This window comes from Pholcus phalangioides, unplaced genomic scaffold (genome assembly GCF_987345545.1).
Source record: "Pholcus phalangioides strain wild (caught in Gottingen) unplaced genomic scaffold, Ppha-v1.0 ptg000011l_1, whole genome shotgun sequence".
Lineage (NCBI taxonomy): Eukaryota > Metazoa > Arthropoda > Arachnida > Araneae > Pholcidae > Pholcus > Pholcus phalangioides.
Window position 1 is genome coordinate 12,617,533 of NW_028301604.1, and position 17,884 is coordinate 12,635,416.

General features: G+C 34.4%; 1 protein-coding gene and 1 non-coding gene across 2 annotated transcripts in view; one reads left to right on the forward strand and one right to left on the reverse strand.

The window, feature by feature from the left end:
* LOC149080075 (metabotropic glutamate receptor 6-like) overlaps positions 1–17,884 on the reverse strand; it is a 166,490-nt gene that overhangs the window by 21,471 nt on the left and 127,135 nt on the right. Inside the window, exons 3-4 of the mRNA XM_089239039.1 lie at positions 9,343–9,513; positions 2,977–3,121 (exon numbers count right to left, since the gene is read on the reverse strand). Of these exons, the coding sequence (XP_089095165.1) occupies positions 2,977–3,121; positions 9,343–9,513 (316 nt within the window). The remainder of the gene's footprint in view (positions 1–2,976; positions 3,122–9,342; positions 9,514–17,884) is intronic.
* TRNAA-GGC (transfer RNA alanine (anticodon GGC)) lies at positions 2,385–2,456 on the forward strand. Its single transcript has one exon. It is a non-coding gene; the product is annotated as a tRNA-Ala (tRNA).

The window sequence follows — 17,884 nt, forward strand, 5'->3', positions numbered from 1 at the left end:
AGACTGCTTTATGTTCTCCGAAATGCTGATCGAGCTGATCCAATCACATTTCAAGATTTCTATCATTAAAAAAAAAAACCGTCTATTCCTTTTTTTATCGCGTTCTTCACCGCACTTTTGAAGACTTTTTGAAAGAACTTGCTGTTATTCTTTTCCTTATCACATGGCAATTTTTTTTTGTGCGAAAAAGAGAAAGTTCTCTTTCTCTGTAACTGCACTACCTGTGCTTCCGTGATGAGGTCGGTTGGAGACATAGTCGATAAAAATATATATAAGACATTGCTCAATTAAATACTCAAGATATGCTGCTGCATTTAATAATCATTTTATTGTTTAGATCCTTCCATTACTAATCAATGAATCGTATTCCTTAAATATAATCATAATTTTTTCAATATTTTTATATTTAATTGTCACCATCGTATGTACTCACCGCATACAAATAACTGATAACAACAACAATAAAAAAATATTTGTCACTCACCACCATGGTCGCTTGGGTATTTACAGCGCCTTACATGATTTATTTCACTCAGGACTCGAGTGGTATGCCTCACATGACGTATTTCACTCACGACGTCATTTAATCGACATACTTAATTGCAGCGGTCCGACGTACTTAACACAAGATCTTTTTTTTATGTGCCTTTAGCGCTTTAAGAAAAATTAAATGTCCATTGACACACAAAACTAACCATCCCTTATATACACTGCTGGCCACCCAAATTGCAACACCAAGAAAGACAAGAGATATCGCAACAATATTTATTTTGTAGATAACATGTTGACCAAGCATCAAATGATTAAATTTATAGACTTCTGTGAAGTGTGGTTCCTGCCAAAATCAGTAGCCAGAGTAGCCGCCATTGTTGGAGATCACCGCTGCCACACGCCTCGGCATTGATTCAAAGAGACTTTGGATGTGTTCTTGGGGTACAGCAGACCAAGCAGCTTCCACGCGTTGCCAAAGTTGATCTGGTGTGGCAGCTGGGGATGTAATCTGGGTCAATCGTTGAGCAACCATGGACCACATGTTTTCTATCGGCGAAAGATCCGGAGAGCGAGCTGGCCAGGGAAGCAATTCAATCTGGCGATTGACGAAGAACCTTTGGACAATGTGTGCCACGTGTGGTCGCGCATTATCCTGTTGAAATATGGCTGTGGGCAAGCCCTGAAGGTAAGGAAGGACAACTGGCTCCAACACCTCGGAGATGTAGCGCTGGCTTTTTAAAGTACCGGCAATGCGTACTAGAGGAGTGCGAGAGTGATATCCAATACCGCCCCATACCATAATACCCGGTGCAGGACCAGTGGCGGTGCATAACGCAGCTGTTCAGCATCCTCTCTCCACGGTGTCTCCAGACTCGAATCCGACCATCGTGGTGTTGCAGACAGAAGCGTGACTCGTCAGTAAAGACAATTTCATTCCATTGTGCCGTCCACATCCTTCTTTCATCGCACCATTGGCGGCGGAGACGTCTGTGGTTCTGCGTCAAGGGTAGACGAAGCAATGGACGTCTTGCGGACAGACCACTCTGCTGTAAACGGCGTCGAATGGTACGCGCAGACACTGGATGATGCGGTACAGACTGAATGTGCTGTGCTATGGTTCGTGATGTGGCTGAGCGATCCGTCACTGCCATACGCACAATACGCCTGTCATCACGTGAAGTGGTGCACTGAGGTGGATGCGATCGAACACGTCGGTCCGTCGTACCCTCCTGCATCCAACGATCACATATCCGCATTACAGTTGTTTGGTTTCGTCCAACACGACTACCGATTTCCCTGAAAGATAATCCACAATCTCGGTAGGCCACTATCCTTCCTCTGTCGAACTCGGATACTTGATCAAAAGATGATCGTTTTTTTTGAAAAAACCACAAGAAAAACACAATTGCCGTACTTCAAATCGTCGAAATCTCCAAGCCTTAAATAGCGCTTTGAAGTGGCGCCACAGGCGCGCGTGATGTGCGTCTGCGCTGAAATTCTAATCATTTGCATATCTCACCTCCGCTAATGCATGTTGTATATTTCATATTATTTGCATGCTTTCTTCAGGGTGTTGCATTTACGGTGGCCAGCAGTGTATATAAGCGCCTGAGCACTGTCACACTACGTCTTATAAGAACATGTTCCCGGGAGCAAGTTCTCTTTTTCAACAAGGAAATCGAGAAAGTTAACACTTTTGCAAGATTCATTGAAAGACTGGTTATTTGTGGAGATGACAAGGAAGAAAATTCATCACTGCCTCCACGGGGAATCGAACCCCGGTTTCTCACTTGCGGACAAGTGCTCTAATATCTAAGCTATGGAAGCAGAGTATTTCAACCTTGGAGCGTATATATATGTTGAAAGGCTCCGTACATGGAAATATTCTATCTGCTTCCATAGCTTAGATGGTATAGCGCTCGTCCGGCAAGCGAGAGACCGGGGTTCGAGCCCCCGTGGGGGCAGTGGTGAATTTTCTTCCTTGTGTCATCTTCATGTCCACAAATAACCAGTCTTTCAATGAATCTTGTATTAACAAGTAGATAGGACATTTCTATATGCAGTTAACTTTTGGTTCGGATTTTCTTTGTTCGAGCGAACAACTAATCTGATTGGTTGGATAAAACTTCTTTGCACCTATCTCAAGTTGAAAAACCAAAGAATCAAAAACGGTGTTTTGAATTCGAACTGGTAATGAAAGTTGAAAATGTCAGTGTCTTTTCTGACGCCAGAGATATTTTGAAAAACAAGGCACAATTATGGCGTGACGACTTTATGTCATCAGAATGCTTTCATTATATTGTCGTCAATATTGTACATTTTTTCCCTCATTGCGTATTGCGATCTTCGTCACTAGTAGCGACAGAGCTGGCATGCTAATTTCTCCCACACTCGTACAAGAGCAAAAGTGTAAATATGCATCCTGAGAATATGAAAGATAACGCGTATAATAAATCTTGAAAAAAAAAATAATAATTAGGTTACCTCTTGCGTTTCTCTTGGTCATCATTCTTCTAACAATATTGTCGTAATAGCTTTCAACGGCAACACCAGAATCTTTCGTTAGACGCTCTTTCACCGCTATGCAAATTTCATTTTTCGACAGAAGCTCTTCCAGAACATTGAAAGCCTAGAGAATATTAAAAAAGTGCTTTTATTTTCAATTTATTCTGCGTAAAATATAACATATCGCTTGTATAATTAACTTAAAGATATGTATGTAATTTTTTCAGCATTTTTCACTTCAACTATATTACGCTTTTTTTTCGAAATAGTAATGCATTTTTGCTCCTTGAAAACATTAAATTACTGCGTAAATGTATCGAAATGGCAAAATAGAAAGCCGAAAAAATAAAAGTTTCCGCTTTTTCATTCAGAGTATGAATACTGATATCGTAATACGATGCCTGCCTCAGCAGTTTTTAAGAGGTTTCTTATATATATATATATATATAAATTGTGTGTATATATATATATATATATATATATACACACACACAATTGGTATACGAGTATGCAAATAATTTTAACAAAAGACAGTGAATGCATATTCAATCTCACGAATGCATTAATAATACTGAATTTAAAAAAAAAAACTTGAGATATTGGCCATTCAGCGGAATTCAATAAACTTGTGGTTTTTGCATATGGATTTTTATATTGATTTGATGAATGTCTTGCTATTCTATTTTTTTGACTCTCAGAGGCTTTTAACATAAAAAAATTACTTTTAAAATCAGCAATAACATGCAAGGTATTTTACGAAGAGCGTTCGAAAGGAATGAAAAGTCTATGGCTGATTCTAAAATTAGAGTAAAATGTAAAAAAAAAAACATCAGCGAAAAAAAGATCGATAATCATCCTTTCGTAAAATAATAATTAGAGGAGATATGAAAATTAAAATTACTTATTCGGTCACACCGAATCCAATAAATATCAGTAAAATCTGAACCTTTCTCTATTTAATAAAAAGAATTTACTCCGTTGTATTAAATGTGAAAATTCACTGGGATATCAGCAATTGAAATCCTTCATTTTTACATTTGTTGAAGTCCTGAAAGTTTTAAACTTAGAAAGAGAGCAAAATTTAACCAGAGTCGTCAGGGAAAAAATGTGCAATTGTTACATGTTGGAATGATTGTCAAAGATGATGAGTCATATATTGGTTGAAAACTGACCCATCATGAAGAAAATATATATAGGTCGTTGTATTTTACCATTAATGATATGAAAGATAATTCTGATAAAAGTGGGATAGTAACAAGCAAGCAACTCGCTGTTACATACCTAGCCTAACACCAAATTACTATCAAGATACAATATATTTATTGTAATGAAAGATGTGTATAGATGGTACACAAATACAAAGCCCATAACAGACAAAATGTCCAACGAGGTAGCTGAAAAAGATGCTCATAAAAAGTATGGATGTCGGATGTATATCTAAACTATATCAAATATACAGCAATCCAATGAGAGGAATAAAAAGACCATTACTTATAATAAAATATGTACCACCCATAAAAAATTATGGTTGAATATGGATAGCTTCTTGATTCATCCCAATATGTTTATCGTATTTCTTTTTAAACATGTCAATCGTGTAAGAATTCATGCCTCCCCACAGGTAAGCTATTCTATTTATTCATAACCCTTTAGAGAATAACTCCATGTGACACCACAACCTAGAATAGACTCTTACCTATCGATACTGGTGTCTCCTTGTACAGGCAGTTGATTGACGATGTATTAATAACTCATGGTCCATTTTATCCATACTGTTGAAAATTTTAAACACTTCGGTCATACCCCCCGACACCTGCGCTCTTTCAATGTAAACACATTTAAAAGATCAAGTCTTTCTTCGTAGCTTATGCCCCGTGTTCCATCAAGAGAACTCGTAGCACTTCTCTGCCACCCCTCGACCAAGTCAATGTTCCTCTGTAAGTTGGTCTCCAAAACCTGACGGCGTACTCCAATCTAGGACGAACTAAACTCCAGAAAAGTGGAAGGATCACTTTGGGAGAACTCGAAGAGACCTTTTTGAGAATGAAACCGTGCGTTCTGTACGCTTTTTTGACCACCGCTGCACAATGTCCAGATAACCTAAGCTGCTCGTCAATGAGGATTTCCAAATCGGTGATCCTAGAGATGCATCCAGAATGATACCGCCATTAAACTCGTAAGGAGAGACGAGGGTTAATCGAACTAAAATGAGCGACAAAACATTCAATATGATTTACTCATTCAAGTGTTGAAACGGAGGGGGGGGGGGAAGAGTTTGTTGTATGTTACCAATGACCGTTCAGTGGTAAAAGAATTGATGAATTTCAGCAGTTCCGCACTTCCACACGCGGATAACAAAGCAATCAGCCATCTACCCTCGTGAGTCATAAGGATAGCAGTTATTAAATTTTTATAATGAAAGTAGACTTCGTAAATGCCAGTAGTAGTGAAATGTGCGTTTCACACGTAGTAGTGCAACCACGCACATTTCACAGCTACTAATGCCCCTAGCTTCGTATTCCAAAGTACAGAAATAATATGTCAGTAAGCTTGTATATGTGTGTGTGAATATATTTTTTAATTATTATTTAAATTATTTTTCTTCAAAAATATGATCAAATTTCGAATTTAATATAGTATAATATCATTTCGAAATTAATATACTTTCACATAATTTCTGAAGTACATGGAAAAGAAAAATTTTAACTCTTAAACTAATATGTTTCGGAGAATCCTAACATTTATCATTTAATCTTATCTCATAACATTTATTAATTTTATCAAACGAAAAGCAGTAGCTTCGTTGCATATCACATAATGAGATACCGTATTTGGCAAATCAGCAGAAAGGAATTAAATTCAATTTCCTCTTTGATATTTACTCATTCATTTTACGCTCATTTGACAATGTGGCTTATGATTCCAGATTCATAACAAGTGTGGTTGAAACAATTCGAAATGATGGATTCTTATAGATTATGTGAACGTGTTTTTAACCAGCTTTCTTTTAAAAAAATGCAACTGCTTTTACATCGTTTGATAGAAATGATTGTCTGTAATGATTAAAACTTTTTCTCCAACAAATATTTTCAATACCTTTTTGGAGGAAAAGTTTTAATCATTACAGACAATCATTTCTATCAAATCAATTCCGGTATTCCAAATATAGTTAAAGTTTTCCTAAACCCAGTTTGAAGACGAGCTGTGTAGTGCAGTGGTTAAGATATTCGACTCTCATTCTGACGACCCGAATCACCAACCACGCTACTTCTGTACAAATACGGAACTGAGTAAGTGTGAAGTAGTGTTAATAGTATGGAAGAACGGAATACAGGGTGGTGATTTTCTGTTATTTACCAATTGTTCTAGAAAAGCTTTCATATAGAACCTGAAAGAAATCTAGAAGAAACACGGATTTTATTTTTTGGATCAATTTATCCTCTCGAGACACACGAGTACCGAAACATGTCGATGATAAAAATGCATTATTTGTAGGGTTATTATTTGTAGCTTTTTCTTCATTTCTGGTCTCAAGTATTTTGAAAATATATCTGCCTTTGAGAAGAAAATAGTAGTTCATTCTTTGTTCACACACAAAGCATGACATACACACAAAGCACACACAAAGCGTGATAAAACTGAAATGAGTTTAAACATCTCTTCAATAATCGCTAATTAGTGGTGACTTAAAATTAATGGATTTCGAACGACGATGACGCATTACGAGTCTTTTGAAGTGAGTTTAACATTAGAATAATTACGACCCAAATTAACAAATACTTTTTTCAACTCAACCGGTATATTTAATCAATAGTCGGAAATAAGATTTTACTGAGAATTTTAAACTTCTCTTGTCGAACTTTCAGAGAGAAGGTATTTAAAATATACAGGGATATTTTATTTCATCTAATCATGCTGAAGCTTCTTGTGAAGATATAGCTAATTTTGAAATTTTGAAGAGATACTATTCACATGAGTGTTCACTCGACTTTAATATTGTCCTGGAGTCAGCGCCGTAACTAGGTATTTGGCGGCCGGGGCCAAACATGATCCCCCCCCCCCACAGTTTAAAATCCAATAATGTTACAACGGTGTTTCCTGTTCTCACCTAAAATTGTCGCCCCTAAATTTTGTGCCCGGGGCACTGCCTCTTTTCCCAGTTCCGGCCCTGCCTGGAGTCGATAATTCGCGTAGAGAGAAAAATTCTCAAGTCAGTGGTTCACACTTTTTAGAGAAATTCGGCGATGTCTACACGAAACTAATGTTCGCTCGAACTAGTTTTAAAGTTAACGAGTACGACACGAGTACACAAGAAAATATCACTAATGAACGACTTTGCTAACAGAAGACGAACGTTGAATGATATTGTCGCTCAACGTGAAACTGTTCGATCTCGGTTTTCAGACTACTTTAAATTCTGGTGACTGTCGTGGATAGTTTCAGAATTGGAGTGTCTCTCTTCGCAAGTGTACTTATACTACTCAGATTTTAGCAGATTCCGAAGGAAAGCATCGATAGGTGTAACATGAGGAAAGTGTCTATGAATATAGCGCCATAGTTTAATTATAACTATGGTATGGCAGCATCATGCAGATGAAGCCAAGGAGCGTGACGTCATTCAACCTGCACTCTGTATAAGTAGTGAGCTGCGATCGACTACTTGCATGCCTGCTTATTTTTAACTTGTCACTTACCTGTACGCGCGCTGGCGTTGCGTTGCTGATATGTAAGTGTTACTACGTTAAACCAATGATGTTCCGTTGTTGTTAATTAAACCTAAGTTACAACTGTGAGTCTCATCTTTGGAGTCAGATGTATTGAGTATCTACAAGGTGTCTTCACTAGAAGGTAGTCACTAGAAATGATTGTATATCATTGTGTTATTCCATCGTTGAATATTACAAAAGTGGCGATTGGGAAACTAAAATGGCATTTCATACGCTATGACACTATATTCAGAGATCAAAAATCATATCGTCCCCTCGCATGGCAAAAGCACGAATGTGCACACACACACAAATTTTCCTTTTTTCATCAGCTGGTTGGATACCTTATTTTGCTATTTAGGTTTTGTCTGAAACGCGACTGTGTATTTTCCTATCGAAACACATGTTATAAAACATTTTTAGAAAATAAGTTCGATATAGTAGCATGGGTAGAGTAAACATTCAAGCGACGTTTCTCACGTTCTTTTTCTTCCAAGGATTGCACACTCGTGCTTACGGCATGAGGGGAAGATGTACAAAAACAATCTCCTCAGGTGGTACAAACTTTTATTTATTTATTTTTTAGAAAGTATTGGTGGTAAAATAACCATTTTTCACATGATAGTATCGAATAACATATTTCATATCTGTTATGTAAAAAAACTCATCCTCAGTTACAACCTTTTCTCGCCCTTGAAGATCATTATAACCGACTGCATTCATTTTGATTAGATTCCAAGAATTAGTCTCCTACTCATAAAAAATTCCGCAGATAACATAGAACAAAAACACTGATAAATTACTACCAAAAATTTATTTTACTCGTCAATAATTTGGGGCTTTTTGCGTGGATATGGATTCGAGTGACTTTTCAGAATGTTAAAATAATGCATTTTCGACTTCTATCATAAGTACAAAAACAAGAAATGCACAAAAATGTAAACAATGTAAATGTAAACAATGTAAATGTTAACAATGTAAACAATGTAAATGTAAACAATGTAAACAATGTAAATGTAAACAATGTAAACAATGTAAATGTAAACAATGTTAACAATGTAAATGTAAACAATGTAAACAATGTAAATGTAAACAATGTAAACAATGTAAATGTAAACAATGTAAACAATGTAAATGTAAACAATGCAAATGTAAACAATGTAAACAATGTAAATGTAAACAATGTAAATGTAAACAATGTAAATGTAAACAATGTAAACAATGTAAATGTAAACAATGTAAATGTAAACAATGTGAATGTAAACAATGTAAATGTAAACAATGCAGTACAATAAAAATAAACGGATCAAACAAATGTGAAAGTGTAGAGTCACAAAATGAAACTTCTCCTTTACAACATTACAGCTTCACACATATTGTCATCTTTCGGAACACCAGAACAAATGTTACCAATGTGGCCTACCTCGATGTCTAGCGAAACTCCAATGTATCTTTCAAAATTTGCTCATGCAGTTTACTTACCTCGTAAAATCGTTATCACATTTGCAACGTAATTCCACGTTTCTTTTACCCACTTTTTTTTTTAAATTTTAAGAGAATGAGAAGACTTATCTGTAAGGCTGAGAAAAATGGATATTCATACAGAAGCAATTGATTTTAAAAAAATGCAACGACTTACTTGTACGCCGTAGTTGGATTCTTCGTAAATTATAGAAATGTAGGTCCATCCTAAAAGTTTAATAATTTCTACCATTGCATGGGCTTGATTCATGTCTGAAGGAACTGTTCTCAAAAAATATTCGAATCTGTTCTTGTTGCTCAGTTCTGGACTCGTTGAGAAGAAGCTCACCTGAAAACAAGGATGTTCTTTCAATGGCTGCAAATGCAAATCCGACTCGAAATGAAAACACAGACACAAGAAAATCATGCAAGTTAACACACTTTAAATACTTTTAGAGAAAAATGTGCAAATTTTCATTTTTTTAATGGAGAAAAGTTATTTGAAATGCAAAATCTTCAAACAATGTGTGCATCAAAATAAAACCGTGTACAACGAAATTAACATCTATGAGAAGGTTGTTCCGATTGTATTTCTAACTGATTTAAACAAATACAAATACAACGCCACAACAGGCAAGATGCCCAACGAGGTGGCTGAGAAAAAGATGCCCATAACAAATATGATGTCATATATTTCAAAAAATACAGCAACCAAATTAAAAACACAATCACAAAAAAAAATTATAAACAATATATACACATGATAAAATATTATACAATGCCCATAAAGAATATTATGGTTGTCTTATTTTTAAGAATGGATAACTTCTCGATTTACCCCCAACACATGTTTATCGTATTTCTTTTTAAACGTGTCAATTGTGTTAGAACAGACAACATTGTATCCGAGAAAGTGGCAATATACATACTATGAAGAATAAAGTAAATCTCCATGGATGTGGTAAAACGCTGATGTGAAATGTGAAATCAAAAGTTAAATTTAAAACTTCGTAACACATATACATATACGGTAACATCAAGTAACTTTCGAATTGTTTAAAAAAAAACATGCAAATCTATCGACGATAATCATAAATACGCCATAAATTAAGTAATAATACAGTCGACGTACATTTAAACCCCCCCCCCCATATTCGTTCAACGGGAAATGGACGTTAAATTGGGAAATTGCTATATCGAACGTTTGAAAATAGCTATTAAAAATATATTATTAATTTTGTTATAATATGAGCAGTTGCAATGAAAATTGAATTACGCATTAGAAAAAAAAAATAAACTGTTATTAATTACATGCACTTCTCACTTGTTTACCTAATTCTCCAATGTCAAGAGTCAAGGTCAAACACAATTTCAGCAAACGAAACACGGATTTTGTACATTTTTTTTCAAAAAAGAAGTCAGGCAGAAATAAGTGGACGTCGTATTGGATTGAACGGTCTTTTCAGGTCGTTATATTAGATGAATAATAACATGGGATGAATAGGAAAAAGAATTAGACTTATCGTACCAGTGGTTACAATGAGTGTCCGAGTGGCATGGTGGTAAGATGCTCGTCTACCATCGTGAAGGTTGTTGTCAGGGTCCCGGGTTCGAACCCAAGGGAGGATATCGATAAGATGTTTTCCCTAACGAACTCGAGTCGACCACCGATAGACAGCGCCTTCACTTCCAACCCATCTCAGTAAATTGCAGTATAGCGATATGGCCAGAGTTGGTGAAGTAGTGGTTATAATGAAACGGTCATATTAAGTCTTGTTCGTTATAGCGAACGTCGATTGTACCTGGTATTTCTGTGTGTGTAGGTAAAATTTTACGCCATTTATTGAACATTTCCAGTCAGAATAATAGAATATAGTATCACATTTACGGCATATTGTGCAGGAATCGAATGATTGAAAACGTGTATTAATTTGTTAATGTGTTTCTTGAAGCTGTATATTCCAGTACTACCATTCAAGTATCGGAATACAATTTCATCATAAGTTTGTACTCATGCAATTGAGAGAATCTAATTCGAAAATCAAGAAAAAATTTTTTTTCGCAACTAAAATTTTTGAAACTTGACAATTTTTCTGAATCGACTGAATTTTTTAATCTCTTACTTATTAAAAATAAAAACTTTTCAAAGAATTTGCATACAACGTCGAAGTATTTTTTTCTGTTCGATTTTACCATCAATCTTTAAATTAAACGCGGGAAAGTTGTGTTATATTTCATTTGAAAGTATATTGAAAAGACGCGGAATTTGTGTAGAGGAAAAGAAAGCAATATATTAAAAAATGAGAAAAGACTCGTTGAATTCGAGTTTTAAGACATACTGCTTCAATTTCTTAAATTCTTCAATAATTCAATTTTTTTGAAATAGTTTTAGCGTTTTTCTTCAACAAAAACTCTTTTTTTTATTTCTGCCCACCATTTCATTTTTCAACGCATTTATTAAAAATAAATTTTTAATTTTTAATTTGTTTTACCAATATCCTCTCACATTTCCAAATATATGAATATTATTAAGTTAATGAATCTTATTTTTGAAGATCGTAAAAAAACTTATTATAATGATTTTCTCTGAAATCTCTACAAAAGGATTTATTTTTTTCTTTTAGAAAAAATTGTTATTATTCATTATAAAAAGAGGTTAGGAACTATAAAAATAACTTCAAAGGCAGATAAAAGTAGAAAACAATTTATACGACGAAAACATTAACAAACGAGTTTATTCCTTTCATGTCCTGCATGCGCAAATGTGTGGGTTACTTTTTCTCACTGTAGAAATTTATTTTTTGACCTCGAAGTTAAGGCCTGGCTTAAAGGATTGCGTAAGTTTTTAGTCAGAAATATGGCGAATATAAACTTTGGGGGTTTCATCACAGGGCAGCACTATTAAAGTTGAACTGTCAGAGGGTTTTTAAGATGGCTTCCACGAGAAAGTGCCTCCGGGAAAACTGTGATTTATTACATAAAATTTAGCAATAAAATTCTGTGAAAAATTTATATGTGAAGATGAATCTTGGCTTGAAGTTGAACTACCAGACAGATACCCACGTTAATATTCCTTACGGAACCTCTAACGTAAAGGGTATCTGTTGGAAAAGTAGCAACACCTTCCCCAGCCCATCAAATCCATCCACCCTACCCGATCAAACATGAGAGCACTTTTTCAATGTACATGGGGGGGGGGGGGGAATTAAAATATATATAGTAACCACAAAATAATGTGAAAATTAAACATTTGTGGAAGCACAATGCACGTCACAGTCCATCATCTTGGCTGAAAAAATTTTGAACGAAATGTATTATCGCTTCACAAAAGAAAATTATGAATTTGACAAAAAGAATGAAAAAAGAAAGATTTGATGACATTTAAATATTTTAATGAATTCAGTGGTGTTTGGTCAGAACATGATAACCGTAAAATCACATTTTTGAGATATAAGCAATTTCATTGTCATTTAAAAATCAAAAATAAAGCATATACCCAAATACAAATGAAAATTGTTTAGCCGTATTTGTGCATTTATTTCACTTCCAATTAGTTATAATTAGCAATACTTACTTTTAGATCAAAAAGCCATTTTTTTGGGGATACCATGTTCTTACCAAGCACCACAGAATTTTTTGATCATCAAAAATGTATATAAAATCATTTTGAAAATTCCAAAAAATGAATGCTCGGGTCCGAAACGATTATATCACTTCTAAAGCATTATATAACATTTCAGTAATGCTGAACTCTCTTTAGATGATAAATGTATACTAACATTTTATGATATCTTTCAATATATATTCTGATTTAAAATAAGAAATAAGCCACTTAATATTTAATTCTAAATTTATTTAAAATTAAATATTCTGCAAAAAGAATAAGACGTAATCTTACTTTTAATTTCAAATTCAAATTCACAAAAAAGTAAAACAAAAACGGCTTTAGAGACCTTATTATGAGAACAAATGATAAAAAATTCTGAGAAATAAATTGAGAGTTAAGCATTCAATTAAGATATTATATTGTGGGTAAGAGAATCTGAGTTTGGCTAATACGATTACGTCTTTTTTCATCAGAGATACTTTTTGAAGTACAGTAGCATGTGCAAACCTATTAGATCAAAACCATTTTATTTCTTTTTGAAGGATTAACATAAGGCAAATTTAATTTTTAACCGCTTTCACAAGGCGTGATTTTTATTTGTTTATAAAATGTTTTGTAACTAAAACCTCCAGAACTCGTTCATCTGATTAAATAATGGAGTAATTAATAAGAAAATAAATAAACTGAAATATTATCACAAAAATTAGAACTTTGCCTGGTTTTAATTTATATAAAAAAAAATTATTTTTTATTTTATTTAATTTTTTTTTGTATAACCTGAAATAATTCTGAACACTGGTTAATACATAAATATCAAAAGTTAAAGTTAATTTGTTTTTTATTTACCATAATTTTCTAAGTGCAGTCCGCAACATTATATAGCTTCTAAGAGAATAAAAACGTGAGCTAAAATTAAAAGTTATTTTTGTATGTGGTCTCTATAGATTTGTTTATTTTTACCTCTTCTTTCTCCCAATTCTCGATGAAATGCAATGAAATATCAATTTTCATGGCCGTAGTTTGAGATTCGAAGAATCCTTGGTCGAATACCGAGTAAACCAGTGGCGCTATGACCCTTGCAACTGTGATATAGTGACTCACTTTGATTGTTGTTACAATATCTTCTTTGCTCTCAAAATCTATCCGCGGACACTCCTTGTGTCCTCAAATCACTTTTTCCAAACCACTGGATTAGAATAGGCCCTGTTAGTAATCTTGCTATTATTTCAAGATACGGATATTTTCTGGATAAGGCCCTGGAACCCAGGCCCTCTTGCGAACTGAGCAAGCATGCTATCATCTTCCCATATCAGCTACCATATATATTGTATATATATCGTAACTATATATATGACAATATATATGGGAAACACCTTTTTTTATTTAAAAAAGGATGAATATTTAACATCCAGTACGGCTAAATGAATTGAAAACTTTTGCCTAACTTTACAATTCTTTTTACTGCAGTGACCTCGTTTTTCGTCTGATTTCAAATTGAAATTTTGACGTCAAATTCTATCTCAAGAAATTTAATCTTATTCTAGCCAAAAATAATTTCTGCAGTTGTGATAATGGTTTTTGGGTAATCGAACTTGAATGTCCAGGGAACCCCCATATCCTCGGTAAATTGGTTCAAGACCCTTCCACGAATACCTTCGGCAGCGAATAGTAAATAGCAGTGATAGCAATTTGCCTAAGTACAGTTTAACGTACAGAGGGTGGGGCAAATGTCCGTAAAAACTTTAAAAATGAATAAAAACCGGAAAAAACTGAAATAAAAAACGGTTTGCAGGGTTAGCATCACTAGGTCACGGGAATTTTTTTAAGATAGGAAAAAATAACCAAAAAAACCGCTGATAGGTGGCGCTGGTACGAGCGACTTCGATGGAAATATGCAAATGAGACGTTTATAAGAACTTGCTTTCCTAATCCACAATCAGTTCACCGTTGTAAACCGTGTATGTGGACCCGCTGCACTCTACCGTTGCTGGATTTGTGACTCGCCTGCAATGTGTTATCCCCTGTGGTGGTGGTCATGTGGAACATATAGATAAACGATTTGGAGGCATTGTGTTCGTTATTTGCGCATCTTTTCTTTGACTTGTGTACGTCAGCACCACCTATCGGCTGTTTTTTGAGTTATTTTTTTTCCTCTGTTAAAGAATTCCCATGACCTAGCGATGCAAACCGTTTTTTATTTTGGTCATTTTTCCGGTTTTTAGGAATTTTAAAATTTTTTACGGACTTTTTGCCCACCCTGTACAATAAAAAGCACGATGGCACAGAATTCGGCTCCTAGTAGTGAAATACGGAAGTTAATTGATTGAAAAACTACGCGGTAATCAAATCTGTATGCTGCAAGTAAATAACACTATGTCCATTTTTGTCTACATTGGAAAAACGCCATTAATTTGCTGTACTTTCGTTACACTGTACAGAGGTATAGGACAATAAGCCCTATTTTAATAAATAACAGAGATATTCATGTTATAAAACTATCAAGCTCTATAGAAAGATTCACAGAAAAACCTTTGATGGCCGGGGACTTGCTGTGAAACTACCTGTTCAAAAATTTTTCCTTAGCCGGGCGGTGGCTTAGGGGTGTGGTTGATTTATAAAAATATTTTTTCTAAGTTGCAATAAAGCTATTGGATGGATGCACAAATTACAATATATAGTTCCTTTTATAAAATTTACTTAAATGTGTGAACAAACTTTAGCTAGCTACAGAGAAAATGTTTTTTTTCTCAATTAATACTAAAAAAAAAAGTCAGCAATAACCTGAATAAAACTTTTATAGGTAAACCACCGTTTACTTGGAGCTAAGAAGTGAGGCATTTTCTTGTTGCTAGGCTATAATATGATATGCTTGCAAGTGAGGAGACTCAATTATGTATTTGTGGGGAGGTTGTGATTTTTCCCCTTTTCTGAAGAAAAATACAAAATGCAACATTCATATTCCAGTAAAGTATACATCATAAAGATGGGATTTTTGTAGTACCAAATAGAAGCCCCACTGAATAAGTACTGCGTCCAGCACTTGTGTCACTGTGTTCTTATCAGAAAGGCGGCATATGTTTTCAGAAATTTCATGATTTTTAAAGTTAGAAAAAATAAACAATATGAATGGAAATTTTGTACATAGATTTTTATTGAAAAACTCTATATAATTTTTTGTACTTTATGATTTTATTTTGTGTTTAGTTTTTTATGTTCAGTATTGTTCGATAAAATATCGTACGAAGTAGAATTAGAATAAGTGCTAGATTTATTATATTTTTAATAACCTAAAAGATTTTGAAATTTTTATTTTTTTATTGATATTTTATAATAAAATGATAGATAATCATCACTATATTTATCCTTTTTATGTGAAACCAATATCTTGAAAATTCATCAACATCATGTTATGCAGGGACGGTGGTTACGCCGCTAAACAATCACCCACCTCCTCTCTATCAGGGATGCAAAAACAAATTCTCATCATATTTTACACTTATAAGGCACAGACATGGCATTTATCAAGTAATTTCATGAAAGACTGCAGAAAATAGAAAGCTTTCCTCAATGGGTTCAACAGCTCTCCTGTGGAATTTCCCTTTTGTCACATGGTACACTTTACCTACGGCACCCAGAAATATAAACCGCAATCATTTTAAAATAAAGGAATAAAAAGACACAAAACAACACATTACTTTACTAAATAATCTCCATGTTTGGAAACACGTTTTTCCTAATGAATTAGCAGATTTAATCTTTTCCTCGAAGAGTAAGAAAGAAGAGTAATATATGTGCAGCGTGTTGCGCAAGTGCTCCTCTACTTCCGAATCATTGGCCTGCCATTGCCTCTTAGCGATCCAAACAAATGGTAGTCTTTCTTTGGGGGGGGGTGAATTTGGACGGTGCGGATGGTGTTCGAGACCTGACCAGCCTTGTATTGTTGGTAAAAGAGTAACATGAGGAACCCACTTAGCAGACTATTTTCGGCACTTCAGGATCCAGGCCATTCTCAATGATGTATTAAGCTCTCGCATAGCTAATACTGTATCAGTTGTTTATACTATTTCTGATGTCTGTATGTGGCTCGAGTATCCTTCATATTTTAGACTGTTTTACATCTTATTAAACCAGAAATTGTATGATAATGCACTGTGCGGTTGCATGTACCTCTTCCTCTCTCATTGTGCAACTGAGTATAGTATAGATAGTACAGTTGCTGCAGACAAGAACAGATAAGACACTGCTAACACCTAAACCACCTACCATTAACCATTACAGGGCCACCCACTAACAACATGCATTTCTTAAATAAAAATACAATTAATATTTGATCCATCTAAGTGTAGCGAAGGACATATAAAAGGAATTGAAATTACAACGTTGTAGAACTTCTGTGAATTACCACGAAAAGACATGCAGTAGTCATTCATACACCATGAAAATATCCTGTAATAGGCTGTATCTGGTCTGGCATACTCACTTTAGCATATCTATAATTTCCTCACGTGCATGTGCGGAAGAATATCGATAGGTTATTCGAGATAGAGAACTTTTCTCTCTCTCTCGATTAATCATATAATATACTGATTTTGATCTGCAGTTGCATGATATTATGATTTTGATCTACAGTTTGATATTTTGTCTTCTCTTTTTGACATGATGCAAAGAATATTAAGATGCAATAATAAGATGTTTTTAAAAACTATGAAATCACAGGAGGCAAAACAAACTATCTGAAATAAATTCATAAAAAAATCTTTGAAAATTCGTAACGTGTTCCACCTATATACAGAGTACCATTTCAGAAGCAAAAATCAATGACGTTTCTGAATTATTTTTGACTTCTACTTCAAAGAGATAGATACAGACGTCAACGGAAATTGCTTTTGAATATTAGTAAACTCTACAAAAGAGAAAAATTTCACGAGAATATTTGATTTATTGTTTTTTTATGTGTAATAAAACTTGCTTGTAAGTAACTTCAACTCAACAAAAAAAAGTTTTCAAGGAAAAAACATGTTGGATAAAAGGACCAATACATATTTCTTGGTGTTGTTATAAAAAAAACTCGCATTAGCAATTTTCACGTAGCGTTGTACAGAATTGCAAAATG